Genomic DNA, 20,788 nt, shown 5'->3' on the forward strand with positions numbered 1-20,788 from the left:
ACACAACTTACACTTTTCTCACTTGACATTCTGAAAGCCAATCAGATAGATGCAGTATTTCTTGATTACTGAAAAGCATTTGACTCTCTGCAATATCTACAGTTTTTATCATAAGTACAATCATATGGAGTATCAGACAAAAAATGTTACTCAATTGAGAATTTCTTGCTAGGGAGGATGCAAAATGTTATCTTGGATGGAGCGTCATCATGAGATGCAGAAGTAAGTTTGGGTGTACCCCATGGAAGTGTGTAGGGACCCTTGCTGTTCATGGTATATATTAGTAATCTTGCAGACAATATTAATAGTAACCTCAAACTTTTCACAGATGATACACTTATCTACAACTAAGTACAGTCTGAACGAAGTTGCACAAATATTCAGACCGACCTTTATAAGATTGAAAAGTGGTGCAATGACCAGCAATTTGCTTTAAACGTTCAAAAATGTAAATTCTGCACTTCACAAAACATTATATTAGCGATTCACAGCTGGAATCTGTAAACTCTTACAAATACTTGGGTGTAACACTTAGTAGGGACACAAAATGGAACGATCACACAGACTCAGTCGGCAGTAAAGTAGGTAGCAAACTTTGGTTCATTGGTAGAATACTAGGGAAGTGCAATCAGTTTACACTGGAGATCACTTACAAATCACTTGTATGACTCATTCTAGAATATTGTTCGACTGTGTGAGACATATACCATACCAAACAGTGCTAGCAGTAATATTGGACATATGCAGAGAAGGATCACAAGTTTGTCTGATCCACAGGAGAGTCACTGAGACATTGAAAGAACTGGACTGGCAGACTCCTGAACATAGACGGAAACTATCCCAACAAGTTTACTGAGAAAGTTCCAAGCACCAGCTTTAAAAGAGGAATTTAGGAATATACTAGAACCCCTACGTATCACTCCCATTGGGACCTTGAGGATAAGATTAGATTAATTACAGCACCCACATAGGCATTTAAACAATCATTTTTCCTGTGCTTCATATGTGAATGGGACGAAAAAAAGCCCCAATAACTGGTATAGTGGGATGAAGCCTCTGCTGCATACTTCACAATGGTTTACAGAGCATAACGATGTGTACTTCAGCTAAAATCTGCCTGCTGTCTGAAAAAGTACTTTGTATCTATTAAAAATGAAATTTTAATTTATTTATTCATACAAAAGTACAGAGAGCAAAGAATTTCAATTACTCATAATTATCTTCCTTAGATATTACACACGCTCAGGTTCTACGACATACCTTTACCTTTGCAAAGTCCTTGCACTTTTACTTTTCATGAACTTTGAACTGAAATTTTTTTCTGACTTTGACAACAAAGAACTGATAATGAGCTCTGTGAAAATCCTGTTCTTGTATAAGTATGTTAATGCGTTTTTTAGCTAATTGCTGTTAATGATTTCATTCTTGCTCTTACCTTTCAAGCCCTATTTCTGGGAAAAGTCTTATGATACCCAAAGTCAGGCATTCATTTCAAGTTTACATTTGGTACTCTCACTTGTATACCTGTGATGTCATCTACATTCCTATTTTGTTTTCACTGGACCATATACACTGATTTTTCAAAATTCTTTCACAGGAGGAGGTCATACTATGGTTCCTCCTTTCAATCATCAAATAAATGCCAAAATGATGTAGGCCTATCAAAATAAGTGACTGCAGGATGACAAATCAACTGAAAAGAGAAACAGAGGCTGGCCCCAATAGGATAACTATAAGGTTCTACAGTGTGTATGCAAAATAACTTGCTCCTTTTCTAGCAGCAGCCTACTGTAAGTTGATGGAGTAATTAAGCATTCAAAGTGATTAAAAAATGCATACGTCATTCCAACTTTTAAGTATCGTCAGACACACACACACACACACACACACACACACACACACACACACACACACAGACACACACACACACACACACACACACACACACACAACTGTGGGTCCACATCACTGGTGATAGTCTACTGACAAATTCGAGAGCATGTTTTGTACCTGGGTTTCTGATATTTCTGGACAATTAAAATCTCCTCTGTAGACATTAACATGCCTTCCATAAACAACAACTGCATGAAACTAAGCCTGCTCTGATTGCCCATGAGACCTGGAAGGCAGTAGATACTGGTGCTCAGGTTGATGCTGTGTTCCTCCATTTCTGACAGGCATATGACACAGTTCCACATTGTCACCTAATCATTAAAATATGATTGTTCAGAACATTAGACAAACTTTGTGACTGGATTTTAGAGTTCCTAATAGACTGACCACAATGTCATTCTTAACAGAGAGAAATCTTCAGATGTAAAACTAACTTTGGATGTTCTCAAAGAGAGTGTTAAGGGATTATTACTGTTCAAAATATGTAGATGACCAAGTGGGTCATATAAGAAGCTGCAAGATGTGTTTGCAGGTAATGCAGCTTTTATATAGAGAAGTCTGAACACTAGAAAATAGTAACGAAATGTAGGAAGCCCAGCAGAAGGTCAACACTTGGTGCAAGGATTGACGGTTTATCCTCAACATAAGCAAATGTAAGGTATTGCACATAACGAGGTGTACAGACCCATTAATGTGTGGTAACATGATTGCCGAACAATCACTGGAAACAGTCACAACCTCTAAATATGAGTATGCATACAAAGCAACATACAATGGAGGAACCACAAACAAATAATAGAGGAAAAGGCAGATGCTTGTCAGATTCATTCAAAAAATCCTAAGGAAGTGCAGTCCATCCATGAAGAAAGTAACTAAAAAACATCCTCACTCAGCTGGATAGAACTGATAAATGAAATGGAGAATATCCAGAAAAGAGCAGCACATTTTGTCACAAGCTTGTTTATTAAGTGAGGAAGGGTTACAAAGATGGAATTTGCAAGTGCCATCGCGTGTAACAAATTCATGCACCCTAAATTCCTTTATGTCAAAGCTTGATGATCTTTTTGAAGTCAAAAATATGTAGTTTGTACCCCCAGGCTCACTATCAGTTCTGCGCAAATTTTACATCACAGACTTTCTGCGATGAATTCAAGTGAACTTTGTGGTGAGTTTCTGATCCACTTTTCTCTCTCTGAGACACACACACACACACACACACACACACACACACACAAAGCACGTACGCGCAAGCATTAGTCACAACAGTCACAAATATGACTGTAATTACTGAAAATCAAATCTCTGAACGTAAGTTGGATGCTGATCTGATGCGTGATTATTCTTTTTTGGGCTTATTTATTGCCATCTAAGCATACAAAACTCAAGTATCCGATAATGGCCTATTTTGATACAAGATGCTTGTATAACTTCAGAGGCAAACGCCACAACAGAGGTGTCGTGCATTACGAAATGAATCGTCGTTAAAATTCCAAGAGCATACATTACTAGAAAAGTCGACCCATGTATTGCTTCCAACAATCATTCTTCTCGCACACCATTCGAAACTACTACAGGAAAGCTTGAAGTGACAGTAGAAGTACCTTTCACCACGCACCATAAGGTGGCTTATGGAATACAGATGTACATAACACATGTTAACACCATATAACAACTGATGTCTTACTACTTTCTTACTAATTACTCAATGCCTATGCAGTACTTCACAGTCACATATTTAACTATCTTACCTTAATAATATTCCCATCCAAATCTAACTGTTTTACTTTCAAAATATGATTATTAGTTATGAAACAACTTTCACTTATCAAACATAAGCAAATAATGGTACAAACAAAAGCTGCAATAAATCCTAGTATTTGGAACTCGAGGCACTTACAGATGCACAGGTCAAGTGAAGTTACTCTGGGATGGAGTGGAATGTTATTCAGAATGGAGAAAATATGAGCGCAAAATTGACAATGAAATCTGAGCGACAATTCTTTTTCACGAAATTAGAACTGGCAAACTGAAAAGCAATGTTGTAAGAGGGAAAGAATGGCTTGAATTTACTGCTATCAATGTGTACACCATTTAGATACTTAAGCTACAGACAATACATTAGTAGTTTGATCTGAAAATATATCCACAACTAAGGTCATGGCTTTCAGTGGAAAAGAAACCATCTGTAGCATCATTATCTTGGACAACTCAGCCTAGAACAAGCACCTAACTTTCTATTCTCGAGCAATGAGATTACAATTGAGTGGCACCAAGAAACAACAGACTAAATTCAATTAAAATAACTTAACTTTATGATTGATGATTCAGCAAGTTTAGTGGTAAGGGCCAGATGGCTGCTAATTTTAGTTCTTTCTCAAGTGGCATGTTTGCTGTTTTGCTTGTTTTCTAGGTACAAACAGTCTTGTCACGGCAGGTGGTTGCACGCTGGCAACATACCTTCCCAAGCTGCCAACTGTACAATTATTTTATTCGAACTATAAATATCAATAGGGAGCACATTAATAAAATCAATAGACGAAATAAGGTTACAGCTTTAGAAACTTTTGACCTCTTGATGTAATGTTTACCAACACAGTTCCCCCCTCCCAGATGGACAGAGATGACAGGAAGGAAATATGGAGCACATTCGATTGTTATTGGTCTAGGAATTGGTTGTAAAATGAGGCTGGAGTCATCACAAGGGTTAAGAAACTATACAATTATATTACTTACCAGAAGATATTTGTGTGAAAGAACGTTGTTTAATAGGGACCAAACAAATGAGGTGGTGCAGCTATTAAGCCACTGGCCTCATATTTGGGAGAAAGGGGTTTGCTCTGTCCAGCTACCATCATTTGAGTTTTCCTAAATCAGTTCAGAGAAATGTCGGTTTGGTTCCTTCACTAGGGGCATGGCTGACCATCTGTCCTACACTTATGGGGCATACTTAAGTATTCTGTGTATATATTTTGAGCTACTGATTTTTATTGTATTACCACAACTCCTATAGCACTGTGAGACGATCCTTGGATGAATATTCATAATATGTATTAATAGGAGTGAAAATTGGGCATTAGCAAAAAAGAATAGGAATTGCAGTGATGATATACCCGAGTAGAATCAAACAAGTTACATTAAGGCATCAGTTACAAAACGAAACTAGCCTACTCAAAGAATGAAACAGATTTAAACATCCTTCACACCACTCTAACTTGCCTCACTTCCCCCTTACCTACCATAGTGATAATAATTAAAACCAGACATTTATCATACAATGTCACTATCATTAAATAGTAGTGCTTTGCATATCAGGAGACTGCTCATTAGAAACTTCAGTAGAGACCCTTAAACTAATTTTTGCAAACAGCCCTTTTGAGTTCCGAAATATAACATTTTAAAGGAGATCTAATTCAAATAGTTACAGGCAACTGCCATACACCCCATCAGTTTACAATGAGATCACTTTTTCCTTGTATCACATCACTAGACCTAACCAACAAATTTAATTGCCCCTTATGGTCCTACTCCCTTCCTGATTAGGACTCCACAATACTGATATCCGGCTAATTTTCTACAGGAAGTAAACAACTACCAGATATTAAAAAGCACTTCATGAAAACATTGCTTTATTTTCAGAGCTTACATACAGAAGAGCCTCATAAACATGTTATTTATATCTAGAATTATTGTGTGTTCGCTGCATCAACTGTGTCAGTCTATATAATCACGTGCACCTCTGAGGTGCGCCAGACCAAATACTCACATACATTTTTTTTTTGTACCGAGCAAAATAAAAACATTAATAAATGACCAAAGTTGAACTCTTACGCATTGTATGAGTTATAATAAATATTAATTAGATGAATGGTTTACTTTCCCTTAATAGTCCAACATGTTTCTTGAAAGTTTTAAATTATTTTTCCTCAAAGTATTTCTGGACTTCACGCAGTATTAACATAGACATAGAAGTAAACTACTGTGAATTGTTCTCCCGGTTTTCCATTTTCTAAAGAATGGTTCGCTCGTTATGTTTGCTAACTACGCTCACAAATTTTTATTTGGTCTTAGTTGATTACATTATGTACAGAGGTTGTACTTCTATAAAGGCAAATCAAAATCTCACACAATTATTATCACAGATTATGAACTTTTTTTTTTTTTAGAAAAGTAAATATCTTCGCGAATTTCAACCCGAAAAAACACAGCAAGGAGATAATGAAGTACAGGTTATTTGAATGAATAAATAAAAAACATCACTTATGGTTTAATAAACAATTACGGCCACAAATTACATCGATGGAGATACATAATGAAACTGCACGCTTAAACGTCCACAAAAGTGTTAGCTTTTGCGATAACTTCATCCACTATATGTGAAGTCCTGAAACATCATCCCACTACACCAACACCGACAAAATACTTCGTCTGACAAACCGGAAGTCTCTAAGTGATGACGTCACTGTGGTATGTAATGATTACCTGCGGAATGTGGTGCCAAAGCTTGTTCGTTGACTGGTCTTGCGTCGTCCTTTTTTTTTTTTTTTAATTATTCTTTCACTAAAATCTCCCACATGAAGTGTACCCGCCTGTGAACGGACTATCCTTGAGAAGGAGGGGGCCGGATGCTACTGCGAAAAACCCTCAGCTTATCGTCTTCCCTTAGCAAGCATTGACTGGTCCCGTCTTAATTTCCGTTCTGTTGCTCATAGCACTGTGTGTAACAGTCTTTCCTTTCTCCATAACGTACATTGATAATAAGGACGTCCTTTTACTGTATCAGCGATTTGATGGGTACTTCTTCATCAAGTACATTTCATTCTGAAACGCGTGTGTAGGAAATATGCAGAGAAAACAAATTTGCCTTACAAGGTGATAACCACTTTTTCTTTTTTTTACGAATGAATAAAGATTTCTAAAAATGCAAGCGCTTAAAGAAACAGAGAAAGATACGTGGCAATGAGTTACGTGAGAATAGAAATGTTCGACACAGATACAATACAACACTACTTTGTGTGTAAATATAAACGAGCCAAGGAGATCAAAAATATAGTAACACCGGAGGCGCTATTTAAACACTTGTTATAAGCTTTTTTTTTAATTTATCCTTTTAATCTATCAGCATTGCACGATAAAATCCCGCTGCCCCTGTTATAAATAAATTATTACCGTAACGTCGTATAAAGACAGCCACAATGAAGCAATAAAACATGAAGTGTTTAATATGCGTGGCTTCAACACACACACAGATACAGACAAAATATTTCTTCGGATTATTATTGTTCTAGCTCTTAAACAGTAAGTATGGCAGTTCCTATAAGTTACAAAAAATTTCACATCTCTACATACCACTCGTGCTATGGGGCGATACAACACACCCAATAAATAATTCAAGGCATGGATCCACGGTTATATTCTGAGGGGGAGGGGGAAGGGAATCCATACGATAATTTGTAAGGATGTTTAGACCTGGGGATATGGCATGGTTTAACTATTTTAGAAGACGAATGGCTACTTGTAAGTTGTTTCATGTCGTTGTGCTCTTCAGTCCAAAGACAGGTTTCATGCAGCTCTCTATGCTACTCTATCCTGTGCAAGCCTCTTCATCTCCGAGCAATTACTGCAACCTACATCCCTCTGAATCCGCTTACTGTGTTCATCTCTTGGTCTCCCTCTACTATTTTTACCCCACACGCTTCCCACCAATACTAAATTGGTGATCACTTCATGTCTCAGAATGGGTACTACCAACCGATCGTTCTTTTGGTCAAGTTGTACCACAAATTTCTCTTCTCCCCAGTTCTATTCTGTACCTCCTCATTAGTTACATGATCTACCCATCTAATCTCCAGCATTAAATTTCAAAAGCTTCTATTCTCAACTTGTCTAAACTATTTATCATCCATGTTTCACTTCCGTACACCGCTACATTCCATACAAACACTTCCAGAAAGGACTTCCTGACACATAAATCTTTAATCGACGTTAACAAATTTCGCTTCTGCAGAAACGCTTTTCTTGTCATTGCCAGTCTGCATTTTACATCCTCCCTGCTTCGACCATCATCAGTTATTTTGCTTTCCAAATAACAAAACTCATTTACTACTTCATGCGTTTCATTTCTTAATCTAATTCCCTCAGCATCACCTGCTTTAATTCGACTACATTCCATTATCCTTGTTTTGCTTTTGTTGATGTTCATTTTATATCATCCTTTCAAGATACTGTGCATTCCATTCAACTGCTCTTCCAAGTCGTTTGCTGTCTCTGTCAAAATTGCAATGTCATCAGCAAACCTCAAAGTTTTTATTTCTTCTCCCTGGATTTTAATTCATTCTCCAAATTTATCTTTTGTTTCCTTTACTGATTGCTCAATGTACAGGTTGAATAACATTGGGGATAGGTTACAACCCTTTCTCACTCCCTTATCGACCACTGCTTTCCTTTTTGTGCACTCGACTCTTATAACTGCCTCTGGTTTCTGTACAAATTGTAAGTAGCCTTTTGGTCCCTGCATTTTACTGCTGCCACCTTTAGAATTTGAAAGAGAGTATTCCAGTTAACATTGTCAAAAGCTTTCTCTAAGTCTACAAATGCTATAAATGTCAGTTTGTCTTCCTTTAACGTATCTTCTAAGAGTTTTTTCGTTCTTCTGTAAATGATTTGTGTTAGTATTTTGCAGCCATGACTTATTAAACTGATACTTCGGTAATTTTCACACCTGTCAGTAACTGCTATCTTTGGAACTGGGATTATTATATTCTTCTTGAAGTTCAAGAGTATTTTGCTTGTCTTGTATATCTTGCTCACTAGATGGAAGAGTTTTGTCGTGACTGGCTCTCCCAAGGCTTTCAGTAGCTCTAACAGAATGTTATTTACTTCCGGACCTTGTTTTGACTTAGGTCTTTCAGTACTTTGTCAAATTCTACGTGCAGTATCATATCTACATCCTCTTCCATTTCAATAACATTGCCCTCAAGTGCATCTCCCATGTACAGACCCTCTGTGTACTCCTTCCATCTTTCTGCTTTCCTTTCTTTGTTTAGGATTGGTTTTCCATCTGAGCTCTTGATATTTATGCAGGTGATTCTCTTTTCTCCAAAGGTCACTGTAGTTTTCCTGTAAGTAGTATCTGTCTTACCCCTAGTGATATATGGCTCTACATCCTTACATTTGTCCTCTAGCCATTCCTGCTTAGCCATTGTACACTTCTTGTCAATCTCATTTTTAGACTTATTTATTCCATTTCACCCACTTCATTTATTGCATTTCTCTTCTTTTATCGATTAAATCTAATACCTCTTATGTTAGCCAAGGATTTCTACTAGTTCTCGTCTTTTTACCTACTTGATCCTCTGCTGCCTTCACTATTTCATCTCTCAAAGCTACACATTCTTCTTGTATATTTTTTTCCCTCTGTTCTTGTCAAACGTTCGCTAATGCTCCCCATGAAACCCTCTACAAACCCTGGTTCTTTCAGTTTATCCAGGTCCCGTCTCCGTAAATTCCTGCCTTTTTTGCGGTTTCTTCAGTTTTAATCTGTAGTTCATAACCAATAAATTGTGGTCAGAGTCCACATCTGCCCCTGGAAATGTCTTACAATTTAAAATGTAGTTCCTAAATCTCTGTCTAACCATTATACAATCAATCTGAAACCTTCTGTTGCTACAAGGTCTCTTCCACATGCACAACCTTTTTTCATGATTCTTAAATCAAGTGTGATAAAATTATGCTCTATGCAAAATTCTACCACGTGGCTTTCTCTTTCATTCCTTTATCCCAGTCCATATTCACCTACTACTTTTCCTTCTCGTCCTTTTCCTATTATCGAATTCCAGTCCCGGATGGCTATGAAATTTTCGGCTCGTTTAACTATCTGAATAATTTCTTTTACCTCATCATACATTTCCTCAATCTCCTACTCACCTGCAGAGCTAAACTTATACTACTGGGGTGGGTGTGGGCTTCATGCCAATCTCAGCTACAATAACGCATTCACTATGTTGTTCATAGTAACTTATCCATATTTCTATTTTTTTACTCATTATTAAACCTACACCTGCATCATAACCCTGTATTCACCTGACCAGACGTCCTGTTCCTCCTGCCACCGAGCTTCACTAATTTCTACTATAGGTCCATCTAACTGTAACCTACCCAGTTTCCTTGTCAAATTTTCTAGCCTACCTGCCTGATTAAGGGATCTGACATTCCATTCTCCAATTCATAGAATGACAGTTTTGTTTCTCCTGCTGACGATGTCCTCCTAAGCAGTCCCTGTCCGGAGATCTGAGTGGGGAACTATTTTACCTCTGGAATGTTTTAGCCAAGAGGATGCCATCGTCATTTAACTATACATTAGAGCTGTATGCCCTCAGGAAAATGACGGCTGTAGTTTCCCCTTGCTTTCAGCCGTTTGCAGTACCAGCACAGCAAGGCCACTTTGATTGAAGTTACAAGGCCAAATCAGTCAATCATCCAGACTGTTACCCCTGTAACTACTGAAAAGACTGCTGCCCCTCTTCAGAAACCACACATTTGTCTGACCGCTCAACAGGTAACCCTCCTATGGTACAGCTATGTGTATCACTGAGGCCAACACCCTTCCCATCATTCGCAATGTCCATGGTTCATGGGGGAACCATAAAGAATTTTCATATGTGACAATGTTAAAAACCTGTGTGTACTGACTCTAAATCGTTCTCTTGAAATGAGAACACTTGAATACATTACATTTTTTTTCCTTTACCTGAGGGCTTGGGGGAGCCAAGGTGTCCCTTTGCCCTTATGTATAGGCGCCCTTTGGAGGAGGGGGCGTTGGGGCAGATTTGTTATTGACTTCCCAACCTTGCCCTTTCAGATATAACTGCCATAACCATCGTTTTTAACATGCCTGTTGCACAGATGCCATGATAATAATAATGGCAATAAATGTATAAATATTTCAATATAGCATTATTAGCTGCAACAGAAGACATGCTTTATTGATGCTGCACATTTACCGATTTTGACTGAGATAAACCCACGCTTCAGTGTCCTTTTTCGGCACGCCACTGTAGAAATTTGCACAAAACTGCTAAGTGAAGAATGCATGCCATTCGTATATTTATTTATGCCGACTTCGGAATTTTCCTTTGCGTGAAACCCCATTTACAAGATTCGTGTGCCGATTTGAAATTCTAAATTATCATCTTTTACTGTATGTGTCGGTTCTGCATAATCTTTCATTGGTTGTATCAGTACCTGTTTGTACTGTGATACAATGTTAAATTTCGAACATTCATGAGTACCGCCATAGACTCACTTTTGAGTACCATAGACATATCCTTGTTCAAAACATTTGTTCTCGAATTTCACTGTTTAATTACATGAGAGGTAGGTTATTTTTAAGAATTTTCTGATGCTTGGGAAACTATGTTTTCGTTAAGGTACCGGTAAGAGTTTTTGGATCATCGTTGCCAACTTGACATATTTCCTGTCAAATTTGATGGAATTTCATGTTGTCTGATGCACAAAATTTAGTTTTGACGGTTGACGGTTTTTTATAGATATATTTAAAACTGGGCGTTTTTTGAGGGATGTTTCTGGTTTATTTAATTTTGAAAAATATATATATATTCTTCGATAAAACTATTACGAATGCAAATCTTTGTGCGTCTGAAAGACAGTGCCATGGATGTACTGCACTAAAACTCTGAGTTTCACTCAGTGTGTTGCAAAAACGGGCTGTATTTCTGATTTGTTCATTCAAATAATATACATGGAGGATATAACTGAAAACTGAACTGAAATCAACTCCTTAGATTTCCTTCCTATTGAGCAATGTATGTGGCTATTTTTTAGCTAACAGTATCAAACATCTGTCACAACTGGCAAACTCAGCAAAGCAAACCTAATGCGGTGGCAAATGACTACAAATTCTATTTAAGCAAAGATACAATAATAAGTTAGAGTCCCATACTCACGAACTGAGCGCAGGAAGCAGAATCAGGAATCCTGAAGCGCCATGCTGGGAAGCATCTGTGTGGAGATGGTTTGCCATTGCCATCCTCCGACCTGTTACGAAGTGTCGAGCGTGTTTTGTACATAGGGGATGACTGTGATGAGTGCTGGTACTGCGTTGTGTCGTGTTTCTGTTTTTATGGATGAGGAGGGAGAGGTTGAAACTCGGTGCTGGCACATAGCTTAATTGTATCGAAAAGCATCAAGGGGGCCGTCAAGCTTAACATCCCCATCCAACAGACGAATCCACATCAACAGTGTTACACGTCCTCTCTTCATGAGAGATTGTGGACAGGTTTGAAATTTAATACAGGACATTGGCGCAAAAACTGTCGATCAGGAAGTTCTAATACCATCTCTCCTCCCTTGGCTGGCCAGATAGTGGCAGCAAAAGTATCTTCCACCGCCAGGATTCGAATTGACTTTAAATATACGACACGGGCGTCTAGCACGAGCAGCATACGAACAAAAATATACTTTGCTCTATGAGTTAATGTCGCGAATTCTGGATAGTGATCGCAATATATCAGTGTACAGTACTTCTCGCGAACTGTAGCTTGGCGTCTGTCAAGTGTGGTTTGTGAGCAGAGGGGAGAGCGCGGACAAGCTATGCCGCATGGCGCGATAGGTTGCGAGGGGAGAAGGGGGGAGGAGAACAAATTTCACCTCCATGTATTGTAAGCACTCAGTGCAAGCAACAGAAACCTGTGTTTTGAGCTTCCATGAGCGCTCGATAACCAGCTTATTTTTCCTAAATGGGGTAAAAGATAGTCCCTATGATGAGCCAGCAAGCACATAATCACTGATTTTCGTAAGGATCGCAATGAATATAGCGCAACTATGCAGTCAACACTGGCTAATTGGTACGCTGTGTTGTTCGCAAGGAACAACTGCAAATCACTAGGATACGAATTTTCCTGGCTGCTGCCGACTGCTACCGATTATAACTGGGGAGTTGCGTACCAGTTTACAGACTACATTGTTGTACTGAGTTATTGTGTGTTTAACAGCTAGCGTCTAGTGCTCTTTTTGTTTGTTTTTACGACTGACTAACAATGTCTGAAAAGAATGTCAAGCAGTATGTATGACATTTTAGAAAAAGTGATTAAATGATAAACAATTAAAGGATTGGTAGTTAGAGGTTCCTGGGAACTCAGTAACGTGGTGTAAATGTTGCCAATGTAACCTGAATGTGCGTTTGTCAGATTTACTTCTACATGGAAAAAGTAAGAAAAATGTAAAAGCAGCTGAAACTTTTTCATCTTCACAACAGCCAACATTGCCATTTCAGTCTACCAAACATAAGTATGAACGTGCTGCTGCTGAAGCTGCTATTACATTGTTTATAGTTAATCATTGTGCTATTAGATCCGTTGATCATCTTTCAGATCTAACCAAGAAATTTATTCAGAGTGCTGACCATGCATCTCTTGTATGGCTACACCATACGAAGAGCAATGCTTTGATCAGGAACATTCCCTTCCAGCACTTTAAATCAGAACTACATCGTAATGGACATTTCAGTCTTCTTATAGATGAATCTACAGACATTTCGGTCGCCAAAGTGTTGGCTGAGTGCATTGTATATTTTTCAAAACAATGAAGAGGTATTTCCATCTTTTTGGGAATTGTTGAACTAGAATAGGGGAATGCTGAATGTGGTGTCACTGCAGTGAAGTGATTACTTTCATATTATGGTCTAGACATTAAACAAATGCGGGGAATTGGTACAGATAATGCCTCACTATTGGTTGGTAGTAATAATAGGGTTATCAGAAACTGAAATGTGAGGTCCCTAATCTTGTACTGATCCCCTATGTTTGCCATTTAGTTTACTTAGTAGTGTCCTCTGCTGCCCAGGTGCTACCAAGGAGTCTTGAATTTTTAATTTGTGAAACTTATTCATGGTTTCCTAAATCTTCTTCTCAACATGATATGCATAGGGAGTTGTTTAAAGCAATAAATGATTGAGCCGAATCACTTAAAATTACACACCAGTCACACACAAGGTGGCTATCGATCGAAGTTGCTGTTACTCGCATTTTAAATCAGTGGCTTGGACTACAGACATATTTTGAAATATCCAGACATCAGACTAAGCTCTACACAGCTGAACTATTATATACTATGTACTTGGATGCCATCAATACACATTATCTTCTGTTTCTTAGACCAACTATAGAAGAATGTCAAAAGGTCAATAAATCATTTCAATAAAATACATCAGATGTCCAAAGGTACTGCAAGACTTTGTTCTTCTTGTTGTAGTTCTTACGAGGCGGATTGTTGTCTGCTGTTATAAGGGGATTTGCTAACGGTAAACTTAGAAAATACAAATCTCCTAATATTTATCTCGGCCACGAAGAAGAGGTTTCATTGGTGAACATGATGACAGAACACAAAATTAAGTCAGAAATCGGAAAAGTTTTTCACGGTAGGTGCGAAAATTAGCCAATTTGCTTAGCAGCAGAGCTCTAGAGGTGACTGCCGAATCATGTCAAGATTTTGCGAAAAGTGTGCCTAATTGTTCCAGAACAGTGTTTGTGAATGGCGAAAGAAAATATAATCCCACTAGCTCAGGAATTTCAATAACCTGACACAGAAATAACAAACATTGACTTTCAGTGGTCAAAATTAACTACTGTCCTATGAAAAAATGTTGACAATATAGTATAACTTCGGCAATAGATCGCATCATATGAGGACTCTAGTTCCCAAAGTCCATTTCAGAAGCTCTCAGATTTTGCAATGATGCTTTTGGTGTTACCTTGGTCAAATGCTGAGGGCGAAAGAGCATTTAGCATGCTCAAAAATGTGAAAACCTCCCTCAGGAATAGACTTAAAACCAATATGGTAGTTCTCAATGTTTGGAGCGGACTTCGGCGTGGGAACAAGCGCTGTCATAATTACATCTTACCAGAGCATGCTTTGAAGCAAAGTGGCACAATGGCTGCATACCGAGGAGACAAACAATCTAGCATGTCAACTGAAGAAGAGGGAGAGGACGATGTGAATGAACTGTTATTACTTTAATAAACATAGGTGAATAAATGTTTTTAAATTTATGCATCTTAACGCTTTCGAGGCGCAATGAGTGTTCCATCAAATTTTGAGCATGGTGTGCATAATTTCGGCTTCTTCTTCTAAGTGTTTGACGTGACATGGGAAAGTCAGTTCTGGGGATGTGTGCAGCTGTTGTGGCAGATGGTTACATTGGGGTGAATGTAGTGGCATGGGAATCAGGGAAGTAAATGAGCCTCTTCCATGGTATTTCAGCATTATGCTCAAGGGATAAGAAAATAGTGGAACAGGAAGGGAAGATTAGAGCCCTTCAGATTGAACTGGATAGTGCTAGGGAGGAACTGATGAGGTTAGGGGGGGAGGAGGGTGAAGACAGGTGCGAAATGGTAGCAAGGAACAGGGGCCACAAAAAGAGAACAGTATCAGACAGTTTCATCGCTGGCACAAAAAACAGATAGTCAGCTAAGGAAGTGTCTTAATTAGATGTTAGTGTAGTCAACACTCAACCGACTTTCACTAGGAAACCAACTCTTGCAAAAAAAGTAGAAAGTAGGAAGAAAGTTCTGTTGTTATGTAGTAGCTATTTGTAGAGAACCACTTAATAATTTTCTGAAAGACATTATTTGCAATTTCCTCAGGTGATTCTTGCTTCTTGGATGTGATTACTATACTTGTATCATCAGCAACAAGAACTAGCTTTCCATCTTCATGAATATAGAATGGCAAGTCGTTAATATATATTAAGAACAATAAGGGACCCAAGACTGAACCCAGTGGGACACCATTCTAGATCCCTCCCCAGTTAGAGGAATCTGCTGGTTTTTGCAGACTATCTGTACTGTTAATTTCAACCTTCTGCATTCTTCCAGTTAAGTATGAATTAAACCATTTGTGCACTGCCCCACTCATACCACAATACTTAAGCTTATGCAGAAGAATGTCATGATTCACACAATCAAAAGCCGTTGAGAGATCACAAAATATCCCAATGGGTAATGTTCGGTTATTCAGTGAATTTAATATTTTATCCAGTGAAAGCATATATAGCATTTTCTGTTGAAAAGCCTTTTTGAAAACCAAATTGACATTTTGTTAGTCTTCATTTTTACAAATATGTGAAGCTACTCTTGAATACATTATTTTCCAAGAATTTTAGATAAAGCTGTCAGAAGTGAGATTGGGCGATAGTTGTTAGCATCAGATCTATTCCCTTTTCTATGCAATGTTTTGACAATAGCATATTTCAGTCTATCTGGAAATATGTCCTGTTTCAGTGAACTACTACATATGTGGCTGAGACTCCTACTGATTTGCTGGGAACAAGCTTTAAGTACTCTGTTGAATATGCCATCAATTCCATGTGAGCTTTTACTTTTGAGTGAATTTATTATTTTCCTAATTTCAGTAGGAGGGGTGGGTTGAATTTCAGTTTTATCAAATTGCATAGGTACTGCCTCTTCCATATACTGCCTTGCATTTTCTAATGAATAGCTGGATCATATTTTCTCTACAACACTTAAAAAATGATTATTAAAAATGTTTTCTACTCCTGACTTCTTGTTAACAAATTTTTCATTGTGTGTGATAGGAATACAGTCTTCCTGTGCTCTTGGTTGCCCAGTTTCCCTTTTTACAATATTCCAAATTGTTTTAATTTTATTATCAGATGCGCCAATCACAGACATAATGCACATAATTCTGGGCTTATTAATAACTTTTCTTAATTCAGTGCAGTAGTTTTTATAATGTTCACTGTTTCGGTATCATTTCTCCACCTAGTTATAAGATAATTTCCTTTTTCTGTTTACAAGATATTTTTATCCCTTTAGTAATCCATGGCTTTTAACATGGTTTGTTACAATTATATTTCACTGTTTTCTCAGGGAAATTGTTTTCAAATATACTCACAAAGGTATCATGAAATAGGTTAAACTTTAAATGAGCATCATGTTCCCTGTACACCTCATCCCAGTCTAACTGTTGCAGGCTTTCCATGAAATTTTGAATTGTTAAATTGTTAATGGAATGCACTATTTTGAGGACTGTTTTGCATTACTGTGTGTAGCTATATTATATACTGTAACTAGCTGTGCATCATGATCAGACAGACCATTGTTAACAGGAAAAGTTTTTATTTCATTATATTTATCTTGCTCTATGAAAACGTTATTATCAGTGTGCTGCTTTCCTGTAGGAAAATCAATAACTGATGTCAAATTGAAAGAACCAAGTAATACTTCAAGATCAAGCTTTCTATTGGACTCTTTCAGAAAATCTACATTGAAATCCCCACAAACAATAATTTGCTTTCCTTTGTCTGACAGGTAGTACAACCAAGAATCCAAGTTTTTTCAAAAATAGTTGAAAATTTCCCAATGGGGACCTATACACGCCTTCAATTACAAAAGTGCCATTATTTAGTTTAAGCTCACATGCACATGCTTGTATATTGTTCTGTATGGTGCAACATGCCACAAGGATGCAGCAGCGACCAGAAGCTTGCTGCAGGTAAGAATTTTTTCTGCCCGTCCGTCCACACAATGCACGGCCGAACTGGCCGGGACAAGGGGAGACGGGCCGTGACCGCCAAGCAGCGCGCACGCTTCTGCAACTGTGTTTCTCAATGTAGTCTACGAATACAGTGCACTTTTACCAGTCATGTATGTACTAGAATTTCAACTGCCCTTCCTTTGCAACGAGTGATATGCATTCGTTTGGACTGTGAAGGAGCGAGGCAGCGTAGAACTTACCGCGCGTTTTGCGGCTGCCTACATTTTGGTCCTCCGGACGCGGATATGACTAGTCGAACATTTTCCACTACAAAAGTTATGTACTTTGATTTGCACGTACCGCGAATTACGGGTATCCGGGTTATCGTGGCTTTTTTGTGTGCTTCTTCGAGATTACCGTACGCTCCGCATGTCTCTCAAGCATCAGCAGTGATAGACGTCCGTGCTAGAGCTCTGCACGGTACAAATGCCGCGAGAATCGTGTGCTGAAGTGCACCTCAAGCCAGCAGCCGTCATAACACAGCCAAGCAGTTTTGACAACACGACACGAGTGCATCAGTGAGCGCCGTCCGCCGCCGTCTCGGACAGCAGCTTGCAGCCCAGTCAGCGCTCTACAGGCACCGTCGTCCGGCTCTGTGAGCAACCTGGCTCTGTTTCCTTAATTTATTATCCTTTGTGCCAATCTCCTGAAGCATGGATCCTGTCGAGAAACGAAATTTAGTTAAGAAAAGAGCATTTATCAAAACACGAGTGACTAGACTCTCCACATTTATTAATAGCTTTCAAGAAGGATCTAATCTCAACGACATGAGAGTAAGGCAGTCACTGCTAAATACAAGCAAGGATGAATACAACGACATCCAAACTCAGTTAGAGATTTACGATGTAGAAGAATCTCATGATGTAGACAGGGAGTCGTTTGAAGACTTGTGCTTAGATATACAGGGTGAAAAGTATTTAAACCTACAAACTCTGGGAGGTTGTAGGGGACATCAAAAGAAATATTTTTCCCTAATGCCATGTTTTCCTATGAGGATTATTTAAACCGGTGGAGGCCGTATTAACTCGACAATTGTTAGAGGCCGTATTACGATGTTCAGTTGTTAGAGGGCGTATTACGCTCTTCAGTTGTAGGCGACTGCTGTCCACCAGTGTAGTAGTGCACTGTCTCTGTTTACTAATGGAACGATACACCTGGAGTGAGTACACTGATATGGTTGGTGCGTACTACGTAGCGCACCACAACGGACGAGCTGCACAACGGGTTTATCAACAATAATATCCTAATCGCCGTATCGCGCAGCATACGACCTTTGCTGCTGTGTACCAACGTCTGCGTGAGACCGGGTCATTTAGCAGATTACCTGGACAGGGACGCCGTCGCACGGTAAGAACGCTGCAGTTTGAGGAAGCTGTCTTGCAGCATGTGGAGCGGGATCCTTCAGTCAGTGCAGTTCTTCGTTAACGTGTGGGTCGGTGTTGTTGGGGACTGTTTAATTGGGCCGTATCTGCTACCTAGGCCATTAAATGGCAGGCACTATTGGAATTTTCTCGCCAGAGCATTGCCAAAATTGCTGGAAGGCGTCCCGCTCCCTACAAGACAACGCATGTGGTTCCAACATGACGGGGCGCCGGCACATTTCGGTCGTCGTGTGTGTCGATTCCTGGACCGACGGTTCCCAGAAACGTGGATTGGCAGAGGTGGTCCCGAACCATGGCCTGCTCGATCCTCAGATACGTCCCCTCTGGACTTCTTTGTGCAGGGCTAGATGCGCAATCCTGTTTACGCAACTCCTGTTGCACCAGAAGAGGATCTGGTTGCCCGGATAGTAGCAGCAGCAGGAACAATTCAGGATACTCCTGGGGTTTTTGCCTGTGTTAGGCAGAACATGATCCGAGGTGTAACCTTTGTTTACGTGTCAGTGGAGGCATTTTTGAAAATCTAATGTAATTGAAATTGGGTTCTGTTAATGTGTTGTCTCTTGGTCATAAAAAATGGAAAAGTGTTTGTTGGTTTAATTAATTTACGACCAGAGAAATCTTCCTCTACCGGTTTAAATACTCCTCATAGGAAAAAATGACATTAGGGTAAAATATTTGTTTTGATGTCCCCTACAACCTCGCAGAGTTTGTCGATTTAAATACTTTTCAGCTTGTAGAATCAAGCATAGCGACACTGCTCCATTCAAATGTTGTGTCATCACCTAAGTCTGTAAGTTCGTGCAGTGCACGTGAAATAAAGCTACCAGCAATTTCATTACCAAAATTCAATGGTAACATAGCAGAATTCATGCACTCCCTGGATACCTTTAAGGCATTAGTTATTAGCAATGAAGCTTTAACTGACGTCCAGCGATATTATTATTTATTGTCATGTGTGTCTGGTGCACCTCGTAAGATGGTTGAAAACTTACCGGTTACAGAAAGTAACTTTAAGATTGCATGGGATCTGATCGTTCAAAGGTATAACAATCCCAAGTTAATTGTTGATTTACACGTAAAGGAACTTCTAAATCTGCCCAACGTCAGAGTTGAATCTGCTAAGGACTTACGAATGTTAATTAATCAGCTAATGAGAAATCTGAACGCGATTGAGGTAATGCAGGTCGGCATTCCATTGCATGAAATACTGCTCTCGCACATTTTGTTGGATCATATTAGGGTGACTCTGAGGAAACAGTGGGAATGTAAAACAGCTGACACCACATTTCCGCGTCTTAAAGATCTGGTGGCATTTCTAGAAGCCAGCTGTCAGACGTTAGAGCTCATTCATCCTGACAAAATGCTGCCCCAGTCCCAGCAGCCGGCCGCGATGCATACTAAAGCAGGAGAGTACAGTTCTCGACGTACATTTCTCGCGACCTCTCCAGACTGTGCGTTCTGCAACTCAAAGCATAAGCTAAGTAGGTGTCCTAAGTTCAAAGAGAGCGACAGTGATAGCAGAATAGACTTCGTGAACAGACAAAAACTTTGTTTCAACTGTCTGGGCGCGAATCATAGGTAGAAGGAATGCCGTGCCGGCAACTGCCGCATTTGTAACAGGCACCGCAACACATTATTGCACAAGGAACAAGCCAGTAGTAGTGACAGTAGAAACCAAGAAACGGGTGTACAACAACATCAAACATACTGCACAGTGAAAGGAGACCACCAACGTGCAGAAGTATTGTTATCTACTGCACTTGTAAACATCGCCGACAATGATGGGAAGTTGTACAAATGCAGGGCATTTATTGACAGTGCCTCACAAATAACTTTATGTCTAGGAGCTTAGCAGATTGGATGGGACTACAGCTCAGTCGGCATCCGATACTAATAAGTGGCATCAGCGACGTTCAAACGGTAGAATCGTCGCACGTCTGCAG

At 39.2% G+C, this 20,788-nt stretch overlaps 2 protein-coding genes across 3 annotated transcripts in view; one reads left to right on the plus strand and one right to left on the minus strand.

Moving 5' to 3' along the window:
* Positions 1-6,857, minus strand: part of LOC126177384 (CLIP domain-containing serine protease B9-like) — a 151,477-nt gene extending 144,620 nt beyond the window's left edge. The window contains exon 1 of one of the 2 annotated variants that reach the window (XM_049924452.1): positions 6,373-6,857. The gene's annotated coding sequence lies outside the window, so the exon portion shown is untranslated. Of the gene's footprint in view, positions 1-5,770; positions 6,331-6,372 lie in introns of those variants that run through there. The other variant, XM_049924453.1, reaches the window with a different exon arrangement.
* An 11,259-nt stretch (positions 6,858-18,116) lies between these two features.
* Positions 18,117-20,697, plus strand: LOC126183996 (uncharacterized). Its single transcript, XM_049926387.1, has 3 exons — positions 18,117-18,369; positions 19,550-20,423; positions 20,466-20,697. The coding sequence occupies exons 1-3, from the start codon at positions 18,117-18,119 to the stop codon at positions 20,695-20,697; spliced, it is 1,359 nt and encodes a 452-aa protein (XP_049782344.1).
* The last annotated feature ends 91 nt before the right edge of the window (positions 20,698-20,788 follow it).

This window comes from Schistocerca cancellata, chromosome 1 (genome assembly GCF_023864275.1).
Source record: "Schistocerca cancellata isolate TAMUIC-IGC-003103 chromosome 1, iqSchCanc2.1, whole genome shotgun sequence".
Lineage (NCBI taxonomy): Eukaryota > Metazoa > Arthropoda > Insecta > Orthoptera > Acrididae > Schistocerca > Schistocerca cancellata.

Coding starts and splice junctions, on each gene's coding strand:
- LOC126183996 (XM_049926387.1), top strand. CDS start 18,117: ATGGATCCTGTCGAGAAACGAAATTTAGTTAAGAAAAGAGCATTTATC. Junction 18,370..19,549: donor CTTGTGCTTAGATATACAGG/GTGAAAAGTATT, acceptor ACAACCTCGCAG/AGTTTGTCGATTTAAATACT. Junction 20,424..20,465: donor TGTCTGGGCGCGAATCATAG/GTAGAAGGAATG, acceptor CATTTGTAACAG/GCACCGCAACACATTATTGC.